The sequence below is a fragment of the Doryrhamphus excisus genome, linkage group LG9, assembly GCF_037039965.1.
Source record: "Doryrhamphus excisus strain RoL-2023G ecotype Guam linkage group LG9, RoL_Dexc_Guam_v1.1, whole genome shotgun sequence".
Taxonomy (NCBI): Eukaryota; Metazoa; Chordata; class Actinopteri; order Syngnathiformes; family Syngnathidae; genus Doryrhamphus; species Doryrhamphus excisus.
Genome location: NC_136365.1, coordinates 1,003,970 through 1,025,475, shown reverse-complemented (window position 1 = coordinate 1,025,475; position 21,506 = coordinate 1,003,970). Strand labels below are relative to the sequence as shown.

Sequence of the window (21,506 nt, the reverse complement as noted above, 5' to 3'; positions counted from 1 at the left end):
CAACTATGTTAATGCTAGCAATGCTAACAATCAGAGGAGAATGTCAATGGCAAGTGAGCAGTAGCGGTTATTTAGGTTCAATCTAGGCTCTAACTTGTTTTAGAAGACTAAATCTAGCCAGCTGGAATGAATGATGCAGGCCTTAATTATCTTATCTTCGCTACTGATGATGTTTTTCCACACAAAAGACTCATTTTCACTTATAGTGCTGTGCAGTGAAGTTGAAGCCTCTTTATTTTTCCAATACTAAAAATTACCTTCATATCGATACATTGTTGCATTGATATGTTGTTAAATTGTCCCCAAATTAGTTTGTTGCCTTTTTTGCCTAAACAGTTTTGTTATGTTTTATTCTTTATTCCTATTGCTGTTCATTATCGGTATCAAAGCAGCAACTCAAACTCAACACTTACCGTAAAATGTACCGTAGTTCCAGTGGAAATGTGATGTCGTCCAATCGTCGCTAGATGGCCCTTTACATCAAATGAAACATCCACATACATTCGAAGTGTAATGGTAAATGTTGCTGTATATGTCGAACTTATTTCTGATAACATGAGAATGCATATTATCAGAATGAGACCAAAAGTTGTATTTCAAGTTGTATTTCATTGTAAATTAGAGGAGAATGAGCAGAAAATGGATAGTAAAAAACACCTGACCTAGGATCGGTTTCTTTGTCCTCGTCTGGCATGTTGTGCGCGCCAAACTGCTCCCAGGTCAGCCAGCTCATCTCGCGCGCTGCCGGTGACCACGTGTCTCTTCCAAAGACTGCCATGTGGAGCAGCAAGATGGCGTCGCAGTGGCGATGCATAGACGATGCTTTAAATACCGGTAACTTGGACTTTCTGAGCACTGTCACCCCGTGTCAGGTACTGTTTCGCCATTTAAGCTTCTCTGTTGCTCAAAGGGGAGAATAGGGGAGGTTTTGGGGGCCGTGATGGGGTCTGTTTCACCGGCACATGCGGGCATGGCGACACGTGGCTGAGGCAGTAGAATGAGGTTATCGATGATCTGGCACCTGCACCTCAAATCGCCCATCTTGTCGCCATAAGTACATGTATGTGACATGTTCGTTAACCCGAAAGACAGCCCAACCGCACCGAAATCAGGACTAGATCGCTGAAAACCAAGTAGTACAAGATGTTCTGTCTGGACTATTCATTTTCTGTAGCGATCTCTCTCCGCCTCATCGACTACAGTCCTTTATTATTTACACTAAAGATGTAGTTTTCCATAAGAGCTAGTACTTAGGGTGCCTAGCTTAATTGCTAAAACGGGTTTATATTCTCTTTTGCATATTTTTGACTCGTGTCACATAACATGTTAAACTTATCGAACCTAAACACACACATTGTTACTATATGTTACTTTATTGCGAATACGTTTCCTACAATAGTGTAACAGTTTTGACAAATACTGTTTTGACGTTGAGTTTCGCCACTGTGGTAAAACTCGCCTTCCTTCCTGTACTTCCGGTTGGGATTTATAGCGGAAACGAGAGGTGGGCGGATCGATATAAGGGCACAATCTTTATCGGATCTATATTTCGTCATATTTATACATCAGTGTATCTGTAAATATAATGTTTGCTGTGTTTAAATACAGTATGTGTATATTCATATAGTTTTAATAAATTGTAGAATTAGTTATTGGATAGAAAGGAGTAGGGACTTTGTAGGACAAAACACCAAAGGACTTGAACTATTGTTTGCTTTTGTTGAGTTGTTTTTGCACCTTTGAGTTTATTCTTGCTCAAATAATGTGTACTTAAAAGGGAGGAATTGCATAATTAGTTGGTATTGTTATGTTGTCTTATATTGTTGCTTTAATTTGATTTACATTCTTAATGCATGTGTTGATATAAATACATGTTATATGAGCAACACTACTCGTATATTCATTCTGCAGTCTTAGGTGATAGTGGTCCTGTAATTGCTTGGTATCGGATCAATACCAAAATTGGGTGTATTTTATATATTTGTCCATATTGTTGACAGATTGGCCCATGCAGTGAAGAGGACATGGACCCACAGTCCATCCTGGCCATTTTTGAGGACTCCACTGTCTCATCAGAGGTCAGAGTGCAAATCCATACATGCAAAAATAGCTCTGAAGAGCATACAAGATGGATGGTAACGTTTTCCAACTTGGTCCGATAGGACACAAGGCAAGCGGAGGAAGAGAACGAGACCTTGCTGTCTGCTTTAAGTCAAATGTTGGACTGTGTGGGGGATGACGTCAGCAGCACTCTTTCCCCGTTCGACACCCTGCCAGACACCAAGCTTCTCGCCTATCAGCAATGTGGGAACAGGACAACGGTGGGTGCACCAGCAGTGACGTTACCTAAAAACTGTAACATTTGTTACTGTAGATGGGGTAAAAATGGGGTTTTCTTAGGCTTGCTATTATCTTCTGAGATGATTTTGTTTTATTGAGTTGGTACAGTCATCAACTCGGTGCATCATGGTTCGAACACTGCTCCCTTACTCTATCGCGTTTTTCAAAAATGAATAAATAAAAGGTTAGTCAAAAATATTGTGGTCAGTAGCCGTAAGTAATGCTACACTGATGAGACTTGACGTTAGATTGCATTACCATCACACTGCATGTAGTCAGCCATGACATGTCCCAAATTACTGAGTGAAAAAAGTTCTCCCATATCGTGTGGAAGTGGTAGGTTTTTTGCTTCTTACTCCGTCCTTCTTCCCCACTCCATTTGAAACAGTTTAAGTTTAGAATAAGTACATCGTAGAGCTTTCTATGCTAGTTGCAGCCATCTCTTATGTTCCTGCAGTGATCCCGTAATATGTTTGTGAGTGGGGACAAACACATAGCACCAAACTTAAAAATATCAAAATAGCGCCAAATCTGTGTATTTGTGGTGATCCATCACTCGTAAATTAATGTATGGGAAACTGGGATTCTGTCATGTAATATCAAAATGTTCTTTCTCATTTTCATCACTCTCCCCAGGATGAAGCATCCTTGGCTAACAAATTCATACCAAAAGCCGAATCCCAAAGTTTGACCTGGATTAAGAAGGGTGATTCAGTCAAGGAAGAAAAGAGCAAAGTCGCCAGACTGCAGCCAGTGTCGCGACAACAAAGCCAGACATTCTCTCAAGCCCAAAATAAGAAATTAGAAAATGAAGTGGAGGTCTTCACGTCTTCCTCCTTGGTCAACTTGGTGAAACTCATGCACCCCTACTGCCTTAAACTGCACGTGGAGGAGGAGGTGGGCGTCGGTCCACCATCAGTTTCATCCTGGGACAAACTGGACAAACACCCCATATTCTCCCAGGAAGAAGTGTGGAAGTATGAGAAGCCCAGCGGAGACAGCGATGAAGAGATCAATGTTGTATCTGATGATGAGACACCCCTGAATGGGACAAAGGAGGATGTCAAAAAAGGCAGCGACACCCTACGCAAAAGCGCACTGCTGAATGGCAACTCATCCAGGGTCTTGTTCCCCAGGGCAAAGAAAAGAGTGAGCTTTGGTCCTGTTCATGTGGCTTCATTTGATCAGTCAGTGGAATCTGGATTCAACAAGATAAATCTCCCCAGTGGGGCCACTGCAGATACACTACACCACTCCGAAGCAGCCAAAAGTCCAGCTGATCCAGAACCCTCAGCACCATCTCCAGAAGCCAGTAAAAAGGCTGAGGAACCACTGCTAAAAGGTGACGTGAGAGCCAAATCGCTAAGCCTCCAAGAGTACAGACAGTTGAGACAAAAAAGGCAGCCTCTGGTGGAGAAGCAGGGGAACTACACCACCAAGTGGCCCTCGCTTCCAGAGCTCCCCAAAGAACTGACCCCGATCCTCTGCTCTCATGGACAGACACAGAACCTCTGCGGGCTCAAGTCTAAACTCCACCACCCCGACTGGCCCAGACTCAGCACTTCTCAACCCCAAAGAGCTACTCCCAACGCGCCGCCATTTTCCGTTCGGTGTCGTGGATTCAAATCTCTACAAACTGAAACCTTCTCACCTCATAGTCCACTTCCAGACCAGCTCACTGACGCCGCTGTTTATGGACCTGGAAGCAAAAAAAGTCAAAAAGTACACAATCGAACACTGACCACCACAGATCCCCCAAACCCGGTGTTACTCCCCTTATCTGTTCCACGCCCCCCAGCCTCATCCAGTCCTCACTCACCAGTGTCCTACGTTGAACCCGCAGTACCAACATCTCCTGGTGAACCTCAGTCATGTCAGGGAGTTGTGAGCGAGCACAGTGAGAAAACCAAACCGTGCCCCGTCATGCTTCAAACCAAATCCAGTTCAGAGTGCAGGAAACCACATGATGTTGTTGTTGTTCCCGAGATGGCTCCGTCATCAAATCCAGATGCGTTTACTTGTGAACCCATGCCGTCATGTCCCAGTCAGCCCGTTAAGGAGGAGTTAGAGGTTCGCCGCACGCTACGGTCACTGCAGCTTGAAATGACAGAGAAAACAACTCCAGCTGTGTCAGGTACAGAAAAATAAACTTTCAAAACAATCATCGCTAAAAACAATGACCGATTGTTTGTGTGTTTTTATGACAGGGATAGAGGCCTCTGATCTTACCAGCTTGTTGGAACAGTTTGAGGAGAAACAAGGTGAGTGATTGACGCACTGACTCATCACTTTATTACCGTTTCATTCGTTTTTCATTTCAATCCGAACTTTTCATACCGTACTGGCAACTGTTGTGTAGGCTTCATTAACAACTATTTTTTAGCTATTGATTGATTCCGGTCCTAGACAGTGATGATGGAAGTTGAGTTTTCCTTTAAGTCGGCTCTTATTCCCAAATTATAGCTTAATGAAAACCTAAGTCACCACACTGGATACAGAAAAAACAATGGACATGAAATACAATAATAAAACACAAAATTCAAGAGTTAAAAAAATGGTTATAAAGTATAATAAAAAGTATTACAAAATAAAATCCAAAGCACTAGCAACCCTTCCATATCAATAATAATAATAATAATAATAATAATAATACCGCTACACTGTGAAGTTATTACTGCTTTCATAGGAGCAAATCCTTTAACATATTCAAGGATACTGTAGTGACACTTGATTTTGCTGATGATGTTTTGGCACCATTCGGTCATTTTTACAACATCCGGGCGGACGTTACAAAACAAGCTTTATCCTCTGTAGTGTATTTTTACACTCTTCAGCTCCTCAAGCGAGTCACATGTTTACGGACTTAAAGTTTTTAATTCATTTATGAAAGATTTCCTAATAGATTAAAGGCTAAATTGGTGCTCAAAAAAGTGACGGCCACAATTTTGAACAGAATAATTACACAAATACTAGTGTACAAATACTAACGCTCACATCTGACCTGTCGTCGTTGTTTGTTCCGCAGCTAAAGAGGGTGAGCCACATCCTGAACTTGAGCACACGGGCAACACTGGGAATGCCGTTCATAAGGAATGTGAACGTGTCAAAGTTTCATACCTAAGATTACCAAAAACTGCCCCGACTTTGCCGGATCCCCAGTTGGAAGACGTGGTCATCCCCGAACCCCTCGGCACTGAAATCATCCTCAGCACTCAGGAAACTCTCACTGGAAGACGGAAAACTCCTCCATCCAAGACCATTCAGATCATTGAGCCGCGCCCTCTGCTGGCCAGAAGGACTAACAATTCCGACCTTGCTGCATCTCCTCACACGTGTTCTTCAGTGGCTGCAGATCATGACTACTGCATGCCTGCGGATCTTTTGCATACACAAGCCTCGTCCACTCTTCTCAGGAATATTCATCAAACCACCCATCAAGTTGAGGAGACCACCTCCTCTGTTGAATACAAACAAGCTTCTGCGATATACCAGCCATCTTCATCCACGTGCACAGATCTGCTGGACGGAGGTGCTCCTTCGTGTACTCCACTGACACCTCCACCCAGCCCCCCAAGCAGAGGACGAGAGAAGAGAAGGTATCGGAGAAGATCACCTCTCTCGGACAGCTCCCGTTCCTCTTCATCATCCTCCAGTTCAGCATCCTGCTCCCCCAAAAGACAAAGGTAGTCATGTTTAGTTCCTCTCTTGGTTGAAGTCATTTCCAATATGTCTGTCCGTGTGTGTGCGTAGGGTCGGCCGCAAGCGCTCAGGCAGCAGGTCATGGTCATCATCCCCTTCTCGCTCCGTCTCCCGCTCCCCGCCTCCCCGGCACAGGCTGCCTTCGGCGCGTTTAAGATATAGCAGGTCAAGATCCCCATCGTGGTCTCGATCCAGGTCCAGGTCCCCGTCTCCTTTCTCGAGGACTTGTCGTAACCACAGGAGAAACGTTTACAGGTCAGTCTCCAAATGGGAATTTTTCACACTTGCAGTCCGTGGTTAAAAACTACGACATCTTCAACAGGGAGTCCCGCAAGCTGAAGAGGGAGAAGGAGGCGAGGATTCAGAAGTTAAAAGCGATGGTGAGTACATCATTGTCACGTCAGCTGACGGCACCTTTTAGTGCTTGTTAGCTGTGCTGAAATTGATTAGCCGCGTCTAAAATCCTCTTCCGTAGGATGAGCGCCGAGTGGTCTACGTCGGCCGCATCCGCAGATCCATGACACATGATGAACTGAGGGAGCGCTTTTCCCAGTTTGGGGAGGTGGAGTGTGTGTCGCTGCACTTTAGAGATAAAGGGTAGGTACACGGAAAGACAGTATTTCTCAGTGTGCTATCATCACGTGTTTAGCAGGATTAAAATTCTCCATTTTGGATTGTACAGTGACCATTATGGCTTTGTCACATTCTACAACATGGAGGACGCCTTCGCAGCCATTGATAATGGAGGGAAATTAAGAAGGCCAGATGAGCTGCCCTTCGACATCTGCTTTGGTGGAAGACGACAGTTTTGTAATTCCAATTATGCAGATCTAGGTGAGAGGCCAACAAAACGGAACCTCAACTAATGATTACTTCAAATTTTAATCCAATCCAATCCACTTTTATAAACAGAGTTTCCATGTGCTGCACAGACTAGTAAAATAAAAAGTAAAAATAAAATACAATAAATAAAAGGTACAAATTGAATTGAATCCAAAACTAAAAGATAATTTAAGAAATAAAATAGTAAAATAGATATTAATTTTAAAGAAAATTTCTAATTTTAAAGAAAAATTTCCATGGGAAATAACAGAAATAGAACATAAAATACAAAACCGGTCACTTGTCAATGTGGTATTCTACATTGGTCACTAGGTGTCAGTAACTGTCCGGTGAGGTCATCACCAAAGCACCCGACTTCCAACAGCTTTTACTGCAGGTTTAGATGAACTCATAAGACACAATAATAATGGAATGATGGAATTTGGAACGTTTCTCTTAACACTCCTTGTTGAGGCTGTCCTGAAAGCAGCCAAACAAAACAGAACAGAGTTCATCCTTGGAGGCTAATTGGCTATTGTCAAGCATGACGGCGGTTTGAACCCACAAGTGTTTTTTTATAATATAATATATATATATAATTTCTCAAAAATGTTCAGATTTCGAATAGCATGACTTAAATGACATTCAAGTAGTTACCATTTCCGTTTATTCATCTGTTCAACTTTGTTCCTCAGATGCAAGCGGGGATGCAGATCCGTCTCCAGCGAAGAGCAGGTTTCAGGAGCTTGACTTTGATTCGTTACTGAAACGAGCCCAAAGAGGACGGAGGTAGCAGAGCTGACGGAGCGGAGAAGAAAAGAAGCGAGAACGTCGTCAACCTCAAGAGCACTTTGCTCGCATTTTATGTAGCACACTTTGTATGTTTACTTTTTTCCCCTTACATACTTTATCACTTGTGCATCGCACCAATCACAGCATGGATTTTTAGTGGAACCTACTCAAAACCTTTGTTGCATTCCATAATTGGAAATTGTCTGTATGGAAAATAAAAGTTTTCTTTTGTATGGCAAAATTCACACACTTTGTGCTGTATTTTCAATTTTGGTCTTTAACATTGGCAAGCTGTTTTTTTTTTAATCATGCCTTGCATACATTAAGTCAGCGCTAAGTTTCTATTTGGATTTTTCCCAGTGTACACATGCTAGTACGTTGCTGTTAGGTGGTTTACAATGTTGGAGTACAGTGTATTTACCTTTTTGATGGATACATGGGGCCGCTTTGATACATTTGTACGTACAAGAAAAAAGCTAAAACGTGTAATATCTAATAATACGTCTGATTAGTAATGAATTCATTTTATTTTTACAATAAGCCAAAGGTCTATAAACAATAGCTCTGGGTGCCACCCAGGGTGTATTAGGTTTAGAGGACAAAAAATCGGATGGGCAGATTCATACTTGTATTGTTATGGCATCAAAATGTTTCAGTTCTCGTGGTTATTTTTATATTTATATATTCTTAAATTCTTCATACATAATTTTATTTGCTTTAAGTTGCCTGGTGTTTTATCCTAATGAGAATCATAATCCAAAAATTAAAAGCAGAGCTTGAAAATGATCAGTATCAGCAATAATAACTACCCCTGTATTTTCCAGTACTTGGTATTGCATCGATAGCAAAATTTACTACATGAATTCTATTACTGGATTTGTTTGTTTTAGTCACCATTAAAAATAACATTTTCCTGGTTGCACATTGGATCACTATATTTCAAGGAAATGAACATTTCCGGGGATCTGTGCCTTTAAGACGCCGGTACACTGTCTCTTTAAACATTTCACCCGGCAGCAGGTGAAGCTCAGCCCTGCTAGTCACTCATCGACCAGCACTCTATCGTTAAGCTTAAGTTAAGTTAATTGCATGCACTTTATGCTCTAAATATTTACTACTCCAGACGAGCTTTCCACCCTCATGTTACGTCACTGCATGTTTGTGCGCAGGCGTGAGAGCTCATATTTAAATGACGCTTTCACGCTGCCATGACGGACAGTAGGAGCGTCTGCTACCCGAATACGCGAAGAAAAGTCAACCAAACCGCGACACCGCTCCACCTGACGGACCACCATGGCGGCCTCCGTCGAAGTTCAAGACAAACGACAGACTGGGACCAAGCGGTTCATCGGCGGCGTAGTCGAAGGTGAGAAACCGGGGTTGGGTTGTTGTTGAGTGGGAGTGGATCACAATATAACTCGGGTGTCCAAAGTGCGGACCGGGGGTCATTTTTAGCCCGCAACTCGTGTTTTTTTGGCCCTCTGCATATTGCAAAAATAGAATAATTTCATTATTGATTAGATACTATTATGTTTTTTTTTAATGGGGTCCACTCTGGAAAAGGTTTGGACACCCCTGCAGTAGAGTCCCAAGAGGCTTGGTGGTGTCCAACTTGCCGCCCGGGTGCCATTCATGTCACGCAGCTTGTTCTTTTGGTCTGTGGTACATAGTAATAAAATATTAATAAAATGAAAAAAACGTGTTATTATGATGCAGTTTTGATACTAACAGCACTAATCCTGTAGGCTAGCAACAAATCCTCCTGGGAACATAACAGAAAACTCAACTCAAATGTATGAAAACAATAACAATAGCTATAAAACAGTACATCACATACTAACATTAACTAAAATTAACTTTAACGATGCGACGTGATTGTTTCTACTAGCTTGGTTTGCTTCGACGTCACCTTTAATCCAACCTTTGTTTGTTGCAGGGTTTTATGGGCGACCCTGGACTATGGAGCAAAGAACAGAGCTTTTTAAAAGGTTTGTGACCCTACGGTTGCTCTAATAACTGCTGCTGGACCGTAACCAGAGATGTCGTAAAACCGGGGTGCCCAATGTGCGGCCTGGAGCTCGTTTTACTGGCCCGTGGCACATTCTAAAAAAATGTATGAGGAGAAAGACGGCTAAAATGTGTCCAAAAATTGCAAAAAGGCATACATTTATGAGGAAAAGTAGAAATGTTGACAACTTGACATGCTTTTTTTTTTTCTTTGATTATGTAGGAACTTCGTAGCTACGCTGTATTTGTTTTACAAATTGGAAAATATCAAAATGGAAATAGTTTCAGTGTGGGATCATGTTGTGTTACACTTTTTAAACTATTTCCTGTGAGAGGTGATCCGATGTGATCGATGCACGTCTGCCTTTCTCAGGGAACAAAAGTGGGGTTTGAACACATACCTGTACGCCCCTAAAGACGACTACAAACACCGCATGTACTGGCGAGACCTGTACTCTCCTGAGGAGGCGGGTGAGTGTTAAACAGGTGCCGCGCAATGGCTGTACCTGTACACCACATCTCCTGTACGTAATTATTAGTTGATATGGTGCATATGGTTTTATGCCTAACGTCCTATGTGCCTTGTTGTTGTGGATGATGCATTTCAATGGCAGATATGCATGCCAAGCTCTTATACAATATTAAAAAAAAACAAAAAACATACAGCTTAAAATTACATCAAACATGCTCTTCTCTAGTGTGGAGTTGCATCATCACCTAGACAAATAAATGCTGTGCCATCTTTTCGCTTGATTGACACATTCGGGTCATTTGGTCCCGTCATTTATCTGTCGGTTCATTACATATGGTAAAAACGGGCACATTTTTACAGTTGCGCGTGGTGATTAATACAAATTCATTCATATTAAAAAGAGACCAGCCATGTTGTTTGGTCTAGAGACACTAGTGCCACTGAGGAAAAGACAGGAAGCAGAACCGGCGGTTGCAGAGATGAGGATGCTGAGGTTCTCATTGGGAGTGACCAGGATGGATAGGATCAGGAAGGAGTACATTAGAGGGACATTACATGTTAGAGGCCTTGGAGATAAAGTCCTTTAGGCCAGACTGAGATGGTTGGGACATGTCCGGAGGAGAGAGAGTGAATATATTGGTAGAAGGATGCTGCCAGGTAGGAGGCGTAGAGGAAGACCAAAGAGGAGGTTTATGGATGAAGTAAAAGGAGGACATGAGGGTAGTTGGTGTGAGAGAGACATGCAGAAGACAGGGTTGGATGGAGGAGATTGGTTTGCTGATGAATCTGATTAAAATGGTTCATAATTTGACAGCCCTAATACAAACAAATTACTCTAGTGCGTCATATTAATGTTTACATTTTCCGCATGCAAACTAAATCCCTTTTAACTGGACGGTGATGATATTGTTGTATAACTTTTAATTGCTAAGTTATATAAAACTAAGACAGCTTATCTCTAAACTGTCACTGGAAAGTTTGGGCGTATCTCTATCTTTATAGATGGGAGGATTTACTATTGTATTGTAGGTCATCAATGTCATATCGCTGCTCAATCTAGGCTCTGTTTGTTTGATCATTGACCCCTTAAGAGTATCATGACAAATATGCTTTATAGTCTAAACAGGGGGGTGTTTATTGTGGTTATAGTTTGTAGTGTTTCTTATCATTTCAAAATATTACAAACGAAACATCTCATGGGGAAGGGGTAGATATTAGGTTACAATAAAGTAGATATTATGATTTATAGTAAATATTCTGTTTTTCCTCTTGTGTGCAGAACAACTGATTGCATTAATAACAGCAGCAAAGCAGCACAACGTTGACTTCGTCTATGCAATCTCCCCTGGCCTGGACATGACTTTTTCCAACCGTAAAGAAGTCGCTGCCCTTAAGAGGAAACTGGATCAGGTAGGACTTATCTTAGCAGGTAAAAAACACTACAAGTAGGCCAGCAGGCATCTAGTGTACACGGCGCAAACAACCTTTTTGATTATTTGATCCAAAGTCTTGATTCACTTTGTGTGAGATTTGGGCAAAGGTACTCGCTAATGTAGGCTAATTTCAAAGAAAAAAAATTCGGTTGACGTGTCAAGAAACGGCTCACGGCAACGTCCCACCACTCCTGCCAACCTACACGCTCCTCGGAACATCGCAGCAAGATCTCCACAAGCTTTCTTGTTAATCTCCTCCACTGTATGATTTGGTTAAGAACATACAGACTCCTGCTGCAGTGTGAACATAGCCTAAATAGCAACTTAGCAACAGTACCTCTGCTGGTTGGGTCCAAGTCGTGCCGTCCCTTTTGCCTGGAAGGCTTCCTCAGTTATCAGCGGTACGCAACTGATGCGTCAAGCGCTCACGTTGACGTTTATTGTCAGGTCCGAGACTTCGGCTGCACCTCCTTCTCGTTACTGTTCGACGACATCGAGACGGAAATGTGCCCCACTGACAAGCAAGCGTTCAGCTCCTTCGCCCACGCTCAGGTGGCCATCACCAATGAAGTGTTCCAGCATCTGGGAGAACCAGAGACCTTCCTCTTCTGTCCTACAGGTCAGAAAGCAGACCAGGGATTTGTTGGTATTAAATCAAATCAACTTTATTTGTATAGCACTTTTCCTGCAAAGACATGCAACACAAAGTGCTTTACAGAATTAAAAACAATTACCGCAATTAAAAGGAAAAACAAATACTAAGAAAGCCCCTCATAGTGGCTAAATGCTGCCTCACCGTGGGTTTTAGTTCTGGGTTTTGGTATTGTTAAAAAGGCCGGTGCCGGAGGACCGCAGGGTCCGCAGGGGTTGATATGGTGAAAGCAGATCAGATAAATAAGAAGGTGCATATAGGTAAGAAGACATTTAAGAACCAGTAAGAGAATGTTCAAATCAGCGTTTAAACAGGTTCTAACTGATGTTTTATTCTCAAATTTCAGATTACTGTGCCGCTTTCTGCACCCCGAATGTATCGCAGTCTTCTTACCTGCACACTGTGGGAGACAAGCTGCTACCAGGGGTAGATGTTCTGTGGACTGGTAAGGTCACACACTGTTTAGCTTTTGCTTTGTTGGGATTATTGCAAACCACAACAATTTTAGACATTTCTCAAGCGAGTGCTCGAAGGTTTTGTTTTGACAAAATGTGTTTGTGATGATGTAGGTCCAAAGGTGGTATCCCATAAAATCTCAGTCAAGTCCATTGAGGAGGTGTCTTCCGTCCTTAAGAGGGCGCCAGTGATCTGGGACAATATCCACGCCAATGACTACGACCCACAAAGAATTTTTATGGGACCCTATAAGGTAGATTTTTTAATTCAGACATCTGCGACAATCTGCAGAGGGCAGGAGCGAAGGTAAGACTACCTACTGTTCATAGTAGAAGATACTATGAAGATACAAACCACGCATTAGCAAGAAGACTAGAAAAGTCAGACCCTAGCTTGCATAATGAAATGTTCATCTACGTTTTTTAAAGGATCGTCCGACCGAGCTGATCCCCAAACTGAGAGGCGTGCTCACCAATCCCAACTGTGAGTTCCATCCAAACTTTGTGGCCATCCATACCTTGGCTACGTGGTGCAAGGCTTGTCCTGATGGAGCAGTGAAGGATGTAGAAATGGGTGAGCGCCCCCCTTATTCAGTAGAACTAGAACATTTCCAGTATTCAAACTTCTCTCTTTCAGGTGATGAAGAGCAGGATCCCTGCTACAGCCCCCAAAAGGCCCTGATCTTGGCCCTCACCGACTGGCTGCAGGTGTTCCTGAGCACAGACCAGCCTACAGGTAGACACGTTTCACACAATTTTGAAGGAAGTGGAGCTGCAGACACTTTGTCTTTCAGCTTGCTTCAAAAAGGAGCCGTCAGATGATGAACCCATGCAGACAGACCTTGGAGAATGCTCCTATGTACCTGGACCAGGAGAGAACCCCATCTACACAGCTGAACCCCTGACCCTAGACGACCTGAAGCTCCTGTCTGACCTCTTCTACCTGCCCTACGAACACGGGTCCACAGCCAGGACCATGCTGCAGGAGCTGGACTGGCTCAAGAGCCACAGTCACAACGCAGCGGTCAAAACGGACGAGGTTCCCTTTTTCCTCCATCCGTCACCCTCCATGTGGTTCCTTTCAAGGGGCTGCTTCACCTGCCCGTGTTGTTGTTGTTTTCCAGACCCCCGAGTGGTTTTCCAGAGCGCAACATTTTGATGACATGTGCGAAGCGGTGGTGCGGATGTTCAACCGGCTGTCCAATGCGCCCAACCGTAGCATTCTGTACGACCTCTACAACTACATCTGTGACATCAAGAGCGGCGTCGGTCTGGCCCAAGCCTACGTGAAATCACTGGGTGAGCTGCTCTGAGTATTCTTATGGTTTATGGGTTATCACCATTGAATTATACAGGCAGTGGAGCTAACACACAGACTGCATTTAGTTCACAATATTCTCATGTACAAAATACTAATCTGGTGACGTGTTGAGGAACAAAATGGCGCTTGCTACAATGATACTTCACCAAAATGATCCCATTTGATCTTCAGCCTTCATCTCACGTTAGCTTTCCATAGGAGGGCTGGGCAAACCATCATCCCAGCTCATGAGTGCTGATCCTGAGCCGTGGGGGTTCAGAGGAGGACTCTCTGGGGAGTTTCAGGTAACTGGCACATTGTGAGGTCCTAAAACCGCACGCATCCATTCATCCATGTATTAATGATGTGGTTTGTCCTTCCAGAGAATGTTGCCAGGACATGGTAACAGGGACCTGTTCAAACATCCGCCCAAGACAGCGGTGTACTGCATACGGCCGTACTGCCCGGAGGATCAGGTTAGGATTCTCCTTAAAAGACCCCCCCCCCATGCATTTTAGCTTTTTTGTCAGCCGCACGTGGATTTGCTGCTTTCTCTTCTAGATGGAAGTGCAGAGGATTTTCATGGAGATGCAAAGACATCGACAAAGCAAAGTCGACGCCATGACACAGTCGCCTCTTATAAGTGACATGTCAGTATTCATTCCTTCCGTTGGTTTCACAGTTTGAAGGAAATGTTTTATACTGGACAAAGTCCCTCGCTACATCATGGTTTGATGACATGATAGTGAAAAATGTGTTCTCCCATTCCGTGTGGAAGTGGTATGTTTGTTGCTTTTTTTTTTTGTCCTTCCCCACTCCATATCAAACACCGTTTTTTCCTCACAAGGGTTGCGGGGGGTGCTGGAGCCTATCCCAGCTGTCTTCGGGCGAGGTACACCCTGGACTGGTGGCCAGCCAATCACAGGGCGCACATATAGACAAACAACCATTCACACTCACATTCATACCTATGGACAATTTGGAGTCGCTAATTAACCTAGCATGTTTTTGGAATGTGGGAGGAAACCGGAGTACCCGGAGAAACCCGGGGAGAACATGCAAACTCCACACAAAGATGGCCGAGGGTGGAATTGAACCCTGGTCTCCTAGCGGTGAGGTCTGCGCGCTAACCACTAGACTGCCCTGCCATATCAAACACATAAGAAAAAATTAATTTGCATAAATTGACTTATTGGGGTCAGGTCTGGAACCAATTAAGTGCAATAAACAAGGGACGACTGTACATGCATACTTATCTATTACCATCCTGGTTGGATTGTCTTGTGTCCATTGCAGGCTGTCAAGGGGGGACATCTCCCCATCTCCTCAGTGTGCTCTCATCCTGGAGGATGAGATGGGGGTCTGTGGTTACATGCTGGCACTCACAGATGCCAAAGCAGCTGCAGCAAAGATTCAGGTGATGCTCGTGAGTCACCAAGTGTATAAAATGTTCCAGATGAAATCACAATGTTGTGTTTTGCCTCTTACCTCCAGAGGGACACCGGTCATCCTGGATTAGAGGAATTCCCGTCATTAGTCACTGGACAAGTGCTGCCAAGGGTCAGCGATCCCTTGCCGGCAAAGCACATGATTGGACAGCTGCTGTCCACCATCAAAAGCAGTGGTACGTCGATGAACAAAAGTACCGGGACGCATGACGACTGAGAATACCGGCGTGACTCTCCCCAGAAAGATAACAGTTTGGGTCTGCTCTTCAGGTTCCAGAGGAGTGTTCTGTGAGTTGGGACACTGTGAAAGGAGGATGCTCGACTTCTACGCTAAACTGGGATCCTTCAACCCCATCAAAATGGCCGGTCTCCCGCAAGACGTCATCGCCCTGGGGACGAGCCTGTAAACTCACAGAAATAATGCCCGTTCTTGCAATGAAACACTTCCACTGCATTCTTTACAGTTTGAAAAGTAGTACATGACATACTTTGAATACACATTTTCTAATTCAATATTAATCACTTCCATTGACATTTGATAGTGGACTTAAAGGAAGCCATTAAACAACATTGAAACATTGTGGATTAATTTATTCAGTTTAAGATACATAATATTTCATATATTAATCATCTATGTTTAAATAAAATAGCTCTTTGAGTCAGTATTGTATGGTTTGGTAATCTTGTCTGTATAAATACGAAAAGGTGGCCTTTAAAAAGTGAGTTGGTACGTTAGGTAATTTGCATATTTGAATGTGTCCACCTGAGAGTCTGACCAGCAGAGTTTATAGTATGTATAAGACATGATGCACATTGGACTGGAAGTTGCATTCTAAATTATCGGGGACATTTGTGCTGTTAAATAATGTTATATAAACTCCAGTCCTTCATACTTCACATCACCTATCTTGGTCTCGGGCATCAGCACCCGACCGTCGAGGGTAAAGGCAATCATGTAGGAGGCGATCTTCCCACCATCCTCTTCCGATTTCAGGGCCAGAATAATCTGGTCATCTGTGTCCGGAACAAATTTGAATGAGGAAAAGCCGTGGGTGGGATTGAAAGGACCAACCCGTTGCGCCGTTATGTCGCTGAAGTCTGCCTGGCAGGACAGCAGGAGGTTGGTAGAGCGTCGCTCGTCCGCCGTCTCATCATAGCGCTCGTGACTGGCACGGCGAGGCAGGAAGAACCAGCGCTGGAGCCGCTCGCTCCATGCAGCCGATTCATGGATAAGGTAGCCTGCGGGAGAAGATGGAGACTTTGGATTTTTTGTTTGAGGAGGGGCTACAAGATTGAGGAGAGGTATGACAAACCTGGTGGCTTGATACCCGCTGCACTGCGCAGGGCGTTGTAGTGCGGCACCCAGTCCTCGTGCTCCGTATCACCGTGGTAGCCAACCACCTTCACCCACTCTGGATGGTCGTTCACTACCTCGCCAGAGGTGGTGGTCCACTCCTTTCCAAGACCGCCAACGTATAGGCACTCGTCTTTCACTGCAAGCCACTCTGCCTTAAAGCCTGAAATGCAAACACACTTAGAGTCATCCCTTGCCGCTTCAAGTTTCACAGCTTCACTCTGTCATGGTTTTAAAAAAATATAGGAATAAATCATGGCTGAATACTATTACTAGTAAAAACAAAATGCATATTTAAGCTAATTCAATGTAATTTTAGCCTAACTTTTGAAACATAAAAATGGCTGAATGAACTAAAATACAAATGTAAGGCATTCAGAAGTCACATTCAAAGACACTGAATGATACTGTTTGTAGTATTCTACAATGGTCAGCAGGTGTCAGTAATGTTTGGTGAGACACAAGAACACTTGCTCCCCGGAAGGTTTGAATGATCCCTAATACTGGCTACTGCAGCAAGCTAAAACTCAACTCTGAACCCCGTGTGTCACTTCCTGTCTGTCTACAACTCCCCTGTCCTAGCGCCAGAAGATATTTACACTAACACACATGAGCATTAGTCTTTTTCTGTCTTAAATATTTAATTTTCTGTGATGAACACTACACTGGCTAACGCTATAGGGGTGTTAGTTCATGTCTACAGGGCTCTAATGTTTAAAAAAATGTATTTACAATGTTGAAAACAGGTTTTCCATGCTCAAACTACATAATATTTCATATATTAGAGATAAGATATGCCTTTATTCGTCCCTCAGTGGGGAAATTTGCAATAATCAATAAGGAATCCTACTTTGCGGAAATCTGAAACCAAATCACTGTGATAAACAAGGCATTACTGCCATGTGATTTCACCTGCTGTTTGAATGGAGATGAGGTGCAACCTACATCGCATACCAGACTGCCCTGATCCATGTCTGGGGGAGATCCACCAAGCAGGGTTTGGTATTCTTTAAATATTATCCAACAAGTGCCAAATCGGTGTTTAAAAAAGGAACACATTCAAATGTTGTCTTTTTCTTTTGCCGGAAGGTTTATATTTGTATCCTATATAAGCTTACAGTGTTCCTACACGTGTGTGGATGAGGTCAAGTGGGGACCGACCTTTAGAAACGGATCCATCCCCATCAGGCAGTATGACCCAAGGGATTGCCTGCCTGCCCTCGATCCTGTACACCACACCTGTGCGATCGTCCACGCTGTACAGATGACCATTAAAGACCACCAGTTCAGACAGTTCCATACCTGGAGAAGAGGTGCTCCATTATACATGAAGGCCACACATTGTGAAGGACTTTGAAGCTAACTCTCCTCCTACCTCGTCCTTTCTCTGCCAGATGAGTCTCCAGCGTGATCGTCTCCTCATCCCATTCCACATCCACTCTGTCTGCACTTGGTGAAACAGTCACATGACCCCTTTTCATGTAGCTGAACCACGTCTGGTCCTTGGAACTCCGTGATGCAGTGTCCAGGTCTGCAATGACTCCTATGGAGTACCGGATGCCGTTCTTTGTCTTCACAGGTGGACTAAGAGGGTACGTGTCATTGTAAGGTTTACCCCCTTTATGGCATCGGGAAATACTTTGCCTTGCTTGTGCTTTAGCTTCCCTGAACAAGTTGTCGTTACTCTGGTAGAGTTGCAAACTATTACGGGAGGAACCACCCAAAGGAGCTGGTCCGCCCCCTACTGGCCAGTGCAGGTACAACATGAGCACAACAGCCAGCAGAGCCACCACAGCGACTGCACGCCATTTGGGGTGGAAGCGCGAGTCCAAGTTAGCAGCACGCTTCATAGATGACAAGGCCAAAGGGAGGCCGCGTACAGCAACACCAAAAGCGGTCATAGAAGTTGCGCCCTCATACTCATGGTAATGTCCGGACTGTGGCGGACGTCTGTCACAGCCTGGAGATGGAAAAGCAAAAAGGAGATCAGGACTGAGAAATTGTGTTTTGAAGACAAAGCTGGAAATGCTCTGCTGTTTGTTTTTGGTCATTGTTCTTTACAAAGCTTCATTGTGAAGTGTCTAGTGGCTAGCTTGAGAAGTATACAGTGATTATCTTCCTTTTACGCTTGATTTACACTGAAGGCTGTTGAAGGTGCTTTAGGATGGCAACAGTTTGACCCAGGAACAGATTCATTCTGACATACACAGACACAGTTCTGAATGTAAAACCTCTTCCACGAACAAGACCAACAAAGAACACCCTTGTTATCACTAATGCAATCATGACCCATATTTGCCATGGCTTGCCGCCACAGACTCAAACAAAGCCCTACGGTATCAACTATTCTATTGTTTTCCCCTTCTTGGCCTCCCGTAGCAAGATCACTCAGATGTTGCCTGCAACCATGTAAATAAAACCACATCCCTCCACATTCCTCTTCCAACTGAAACTGCTTTCTTTCATGTCGAAAACAAATAAGACCAGTCTGACAAAGAGTCTATTTAGTTTGGAGTTTCGTGGGAATTTTAAGTATTCGCTTGTGGAATTTTTAAAAAAACTTTCTGAATGTGACACAGTTACTCAGAGTAACTGAGGTGGTTCTCTTAAGAGTGTCATCTCTGACAATGCAAGTGTTACAAAAAGCACAAATGAAGGACAACAATGTAGACAAAACTGCCCTCATGTACGCTGCATGTTAGCCTACATGTATTGTCACCAATCATGGCACGTGTTTTGTTGTGTTATGGGTACACCGCGTGAATACAACGCATATTTATCACAAAACATCCCTGTAGCCAGCCTATGAGCAGCAAAACCAAAACCAGAAGTCAACGGCCCACAGCTCTATTGCCCATTCTTCGCTCAATCAGAAAAATATATCTCAAGTCTCTGTTTTTTTTTTTTAAATTGATCACAGCAGCAAATTTAACCCACAACACATGTGAGAAACACTGTTGGGCTATGTTCACACTGTAGGTCCATTGCTATTTTTTTTGCTCATATGTGACCTTTATCTGATTTGTATGTGTAATTTTTTTCAAATGCGACACAGGCCTCATTTGTATATAGAGACAAATCAGTGGGTTTAGGAATTTTTACATATATCGTTATCGGTCTTTATTCAAATCCGACAGTCGGATATCAAGAAATCAATTGTGTTATTTTGGCTTAGATGCAGCCTCCTGCCACGCACGGTGAAGCAAGCCACAGCATGTTCGTGGTAGAGCCAGATAGAGGAGGGACGCTTTCCCGTGTGGAGAATGTCCTTAGAGCAAACACACATGTCAAAGTAAAGGCAGAAAAAGTCTCCCCAAATTGTAATAAACATCCCAGTGCTCGACATCTCACAACTACAACTAATGTTACCGTGAACAGCAGACTAACATAAGAGTAAACATTAGCAGCTCTTTTGTAGGACTTTCATATTTCAAAGAAAATAATCAATCTGAAAAGAAAACAGATTTAATTCCCATACGCCATGGAACATACACAGAAAAACTGAGAAAAATATCACAACATATGAATAAGGGAGCCATTTATTGAAGTTTTTATTCAACTTCAAAGAGATGCTTCTGAGTCTTGGAACTCATTACTCATCTGGAGCTATTTGTCTATTTGTTTGCTTAAATAAACACGCTTTAGGCAGTTAAACCCAGTGTTAGTATTAGTCAACGTTTTTTAAGCCAATTGTTACACTTTTATTGCAAATAAATATTGGCTTTAAAAGGCTTTTAAAGGGTACTCACCAACCACACGCTACTGGAAAGTTCTCCACAAACTGCGGTAAACATAATTCTTGCCCTACTTCTTGTTAATCTGCAAGACGGGATCATTTTATTCAGAAAATATTGACTGAAGATGCACAAAAATCTTTGAAATTGCCACAAACGTGCCAAGCAGCGCACACACTGCAGAAAAGCTTTCTGTTACAGGCAACACAGCACATTAGTGTAATATATACTAATATATCTGATCTATAATTAATTTTATTTTTTACAATATGCCGAGGGCCAATAATCATGAGCTACGGACAGAAAAAACACCCGGGGCCGCACTTTGGACACCGTCACTATTAGGTATCGTAACATTTGGTTCACATTCACATTAAATATAGATACTTTATTGAGCTCCAAGAAAAATTCACATAATATTGGCGACAGTGAACATTTACACGCATTTAAGTAGCAGATGTTGTTTTAGCGTGTTACTGTTGGAAAACATCAAGTTAAGCTAGGATACATGCTAACATGTGTCAAAGTGTCCACTGCACGCATCTTTCAGCCACGACTACACACATCTTTGACATCTTTGTCTGCCAGTCAACCTCCACGACCAACTACTACATTACCATTGAACATGTTTCTGACAACAAACAGTAGATAAAGTGTTGCCGTGTGAACTCTCAAGAGTTGCTATGTGTTCAAAAATGTCGCCATACATTAGCTAACCTGAGGCAGCAACTTTAACATATGCGACGGGCAATTTCCCCCAACCCAAAGACATTTCATTTCCAGGCTACTTTCTTCAATTGTTTCTGAAAAAAGAATTCATTCGGATACGTTTAAAAGTTACTAACCTACCCGTGTTCGTCACCGTGTGGGTCGGAGTGAAGTTGTTGAGTAGCGGTTTCAGCTGAGTAGAACTCCCTGTGACGTCATTCTTCCAACACTACTTCCTGGTTGGGGGGGGGGGGGGTGGTACGAACTATAGTGTGGTTGAGAAGTAAAGC

At 43.3% G+C, this 21,506-nt stretch overlaps 3 protein-coding genes across 5 annotated transcripts; 2 read left to right on the top strand and 1 right to left on the bottom strand.

Moving 5' to 3' along the window:
- The first annotated feature begins 677 nt into the window (after window positions 1-677).
- On the top strand, window positions 678-7,659 carry LOC131100795 (uncharacterized). The gene is made up of 11 exons (XM_058046164.2): window positions 678-872; window positions 2,001-2,078; window positions 2,163-2,321; window positions 2,977-4,474; window positions 4,548-4,601; window positions 5,366-6,023; window positions 6,091-6,294; window positions 6,362-6,419; window positions 6,515-6,636; window positions 6,722-6,873; window positions 7,557-7,659. Exons 1-11 carry the CDS (start codon window positions 693-695, stop codon window positions 7,652-7,654), a joined length of 3,261 nt encoding a protein of 1,086 aa, XP_057902147.2. The 5' UTR covers window positions 678-692; the 3' UTR covers window positions 7,655-7,659.
- Window positions 7,660-8,730: 1,071 nt separating this feature from the next.
- On the top strand, window positions 8,731-16,082 carry ogal (O-GlcNAcase like). The gene is made up of 17 exons (XM_058046165.2): window positions 8,731-9,019; window positions 9,590-9,641; window positions 10,034-10,131; window positions 11,412-11,542; window positions 12,013-12,184; window positions 12,564-12,662; window positions 12,787-12,926; window positions 13,102-13,246; window positions 13,310-13,408; window positions 13,467-13,711; window positions 13,797-13,971; window positions 14,192-14,277; window positions 14,356-14,448; window positions 14,534-14,622; window positions 15,269-15,389; window positions 15,467-15,596; window positions 15,691-16,082. The coding sequence occupies exons 1-17, from the start codon at window positions 8,947-8,949 to the stop codon at window positions 15,825-15,827; spliced, it is 2,085 nt and encodes a 694-aa protein (XP_057902148.2). The 5' UTR covers window positions 8,731-8,946; the 3' UTR covers window positions 15,828-16,082.
- cant1b (calcium activated nucleotidase 1b) lies at window positions 15,954-21,460 on the bottom strand. 3 transcript variants are annotated; one of them, XM_058046170.2, is made up of 6 exons: window positions 21,358-21,460; window positions 18,150-18,734; window positions 17,936-18,076; window positions 16,734-16,937; window positions 16,493-16,659; window positions 16,270-16,434 (listed from the first exon to the last, which is right to left on the bottom strand). In XM_058046170.2, exons 2-6 carry the CDS (start codon window positions 18,673-18,675, stop codon window positions 16,411-16,413), a joined length of 1,062 nt encoding a protein of 353 aa, XP_057902153.2. In that variant the 5' UTR covers window positions 18,676-18,734; window positions 21,358-21,460; the 3' UTR covers window positions 16,270-16,410. The 3 variants fall into 3 exon arrangements, with proteins under 3 accessions (XP_057902150.2, XP_057902152.2, XP_057902153.2); XM_058046167.2 differs by having other exon boundaries at window positions 15,954-16,659; window positions 21,358-21,458; XM_058046169.2 differs by having other exon boundaries at window positions 15,954-16,659; window positions 21,354-21,457.
- Window positions 21,461-21,506: the final 46 nt, after the last annotated feature.

Excerpts from the sequence above, each read along its gene's own strand:
- LOC131100795 (XM_058046164.2), top strand. The coding sequence starts at position 693 with ATGTTGTGCGCGCCAAACTGCTCCCAGGTCAGCCAGCTCATCTCGCGC. Across the intron at positions 6,295-6,361 it reads CACAGGAGAAACGTTTACAG|GGAGTCCCGCAAGCTGAAGA; the intron begins GTCAGTCTCCAA and ends CATCTTCAACAG. Across the intron at positions 6,420-6,514 it reads TTCAGAAGTTAAAAGCGATG|GATGAGCGCCGAGTGGTCTA; the intron begins GTGAGTACATCA and ends CCTCTTCCGTAG.
- ogal (XM_058046165.2), top strand. The coding sequence starts at position 8,947 with ATGGCGGCCTCCGTCGAAGTTCAAGACAAACGACAGACTGGGACCAAG. Across the intron at positions 9,020-9,589 it reads CATCGGCGGCGTAGTCGAAG|GGTTTTATGGGCGACCCTGG; the intron begins GTGAGAAACCGG and ends TGTTTGTTGCAG. Across the intron at positions 12,663-12,786 it reads GGTAGATGTTCTGTGGACTG|GTCCAAAGGTGGTATCCCAT; the intron begins GTAAGGTCACAC and ends GTGATGATGTAG.
- cant1b (XM_058046167.2), bottom strand. The coding sequence starts at position 18,675 with ATGACCGCTTTTGGTGTTGCTGTACGCGGCCTCCCTTTGGCCTTGTCA. Across the intron at positions 16,938-17,935 it reads GGATGGATCCGTTTCTAAAG|GCTTTAAGGCAGAGTGGCTT; the intron begins GTCGGTCCCCAC and ends TTTGCATTTCAG. Across the intron at positions 16,660-16,733 it reads AGCGGGTATCAAGCCACCAG|GCTACCTTATCCATGAATCG; the intron begins GTTTGTCATACC and ends CTTCTCCCGCAG.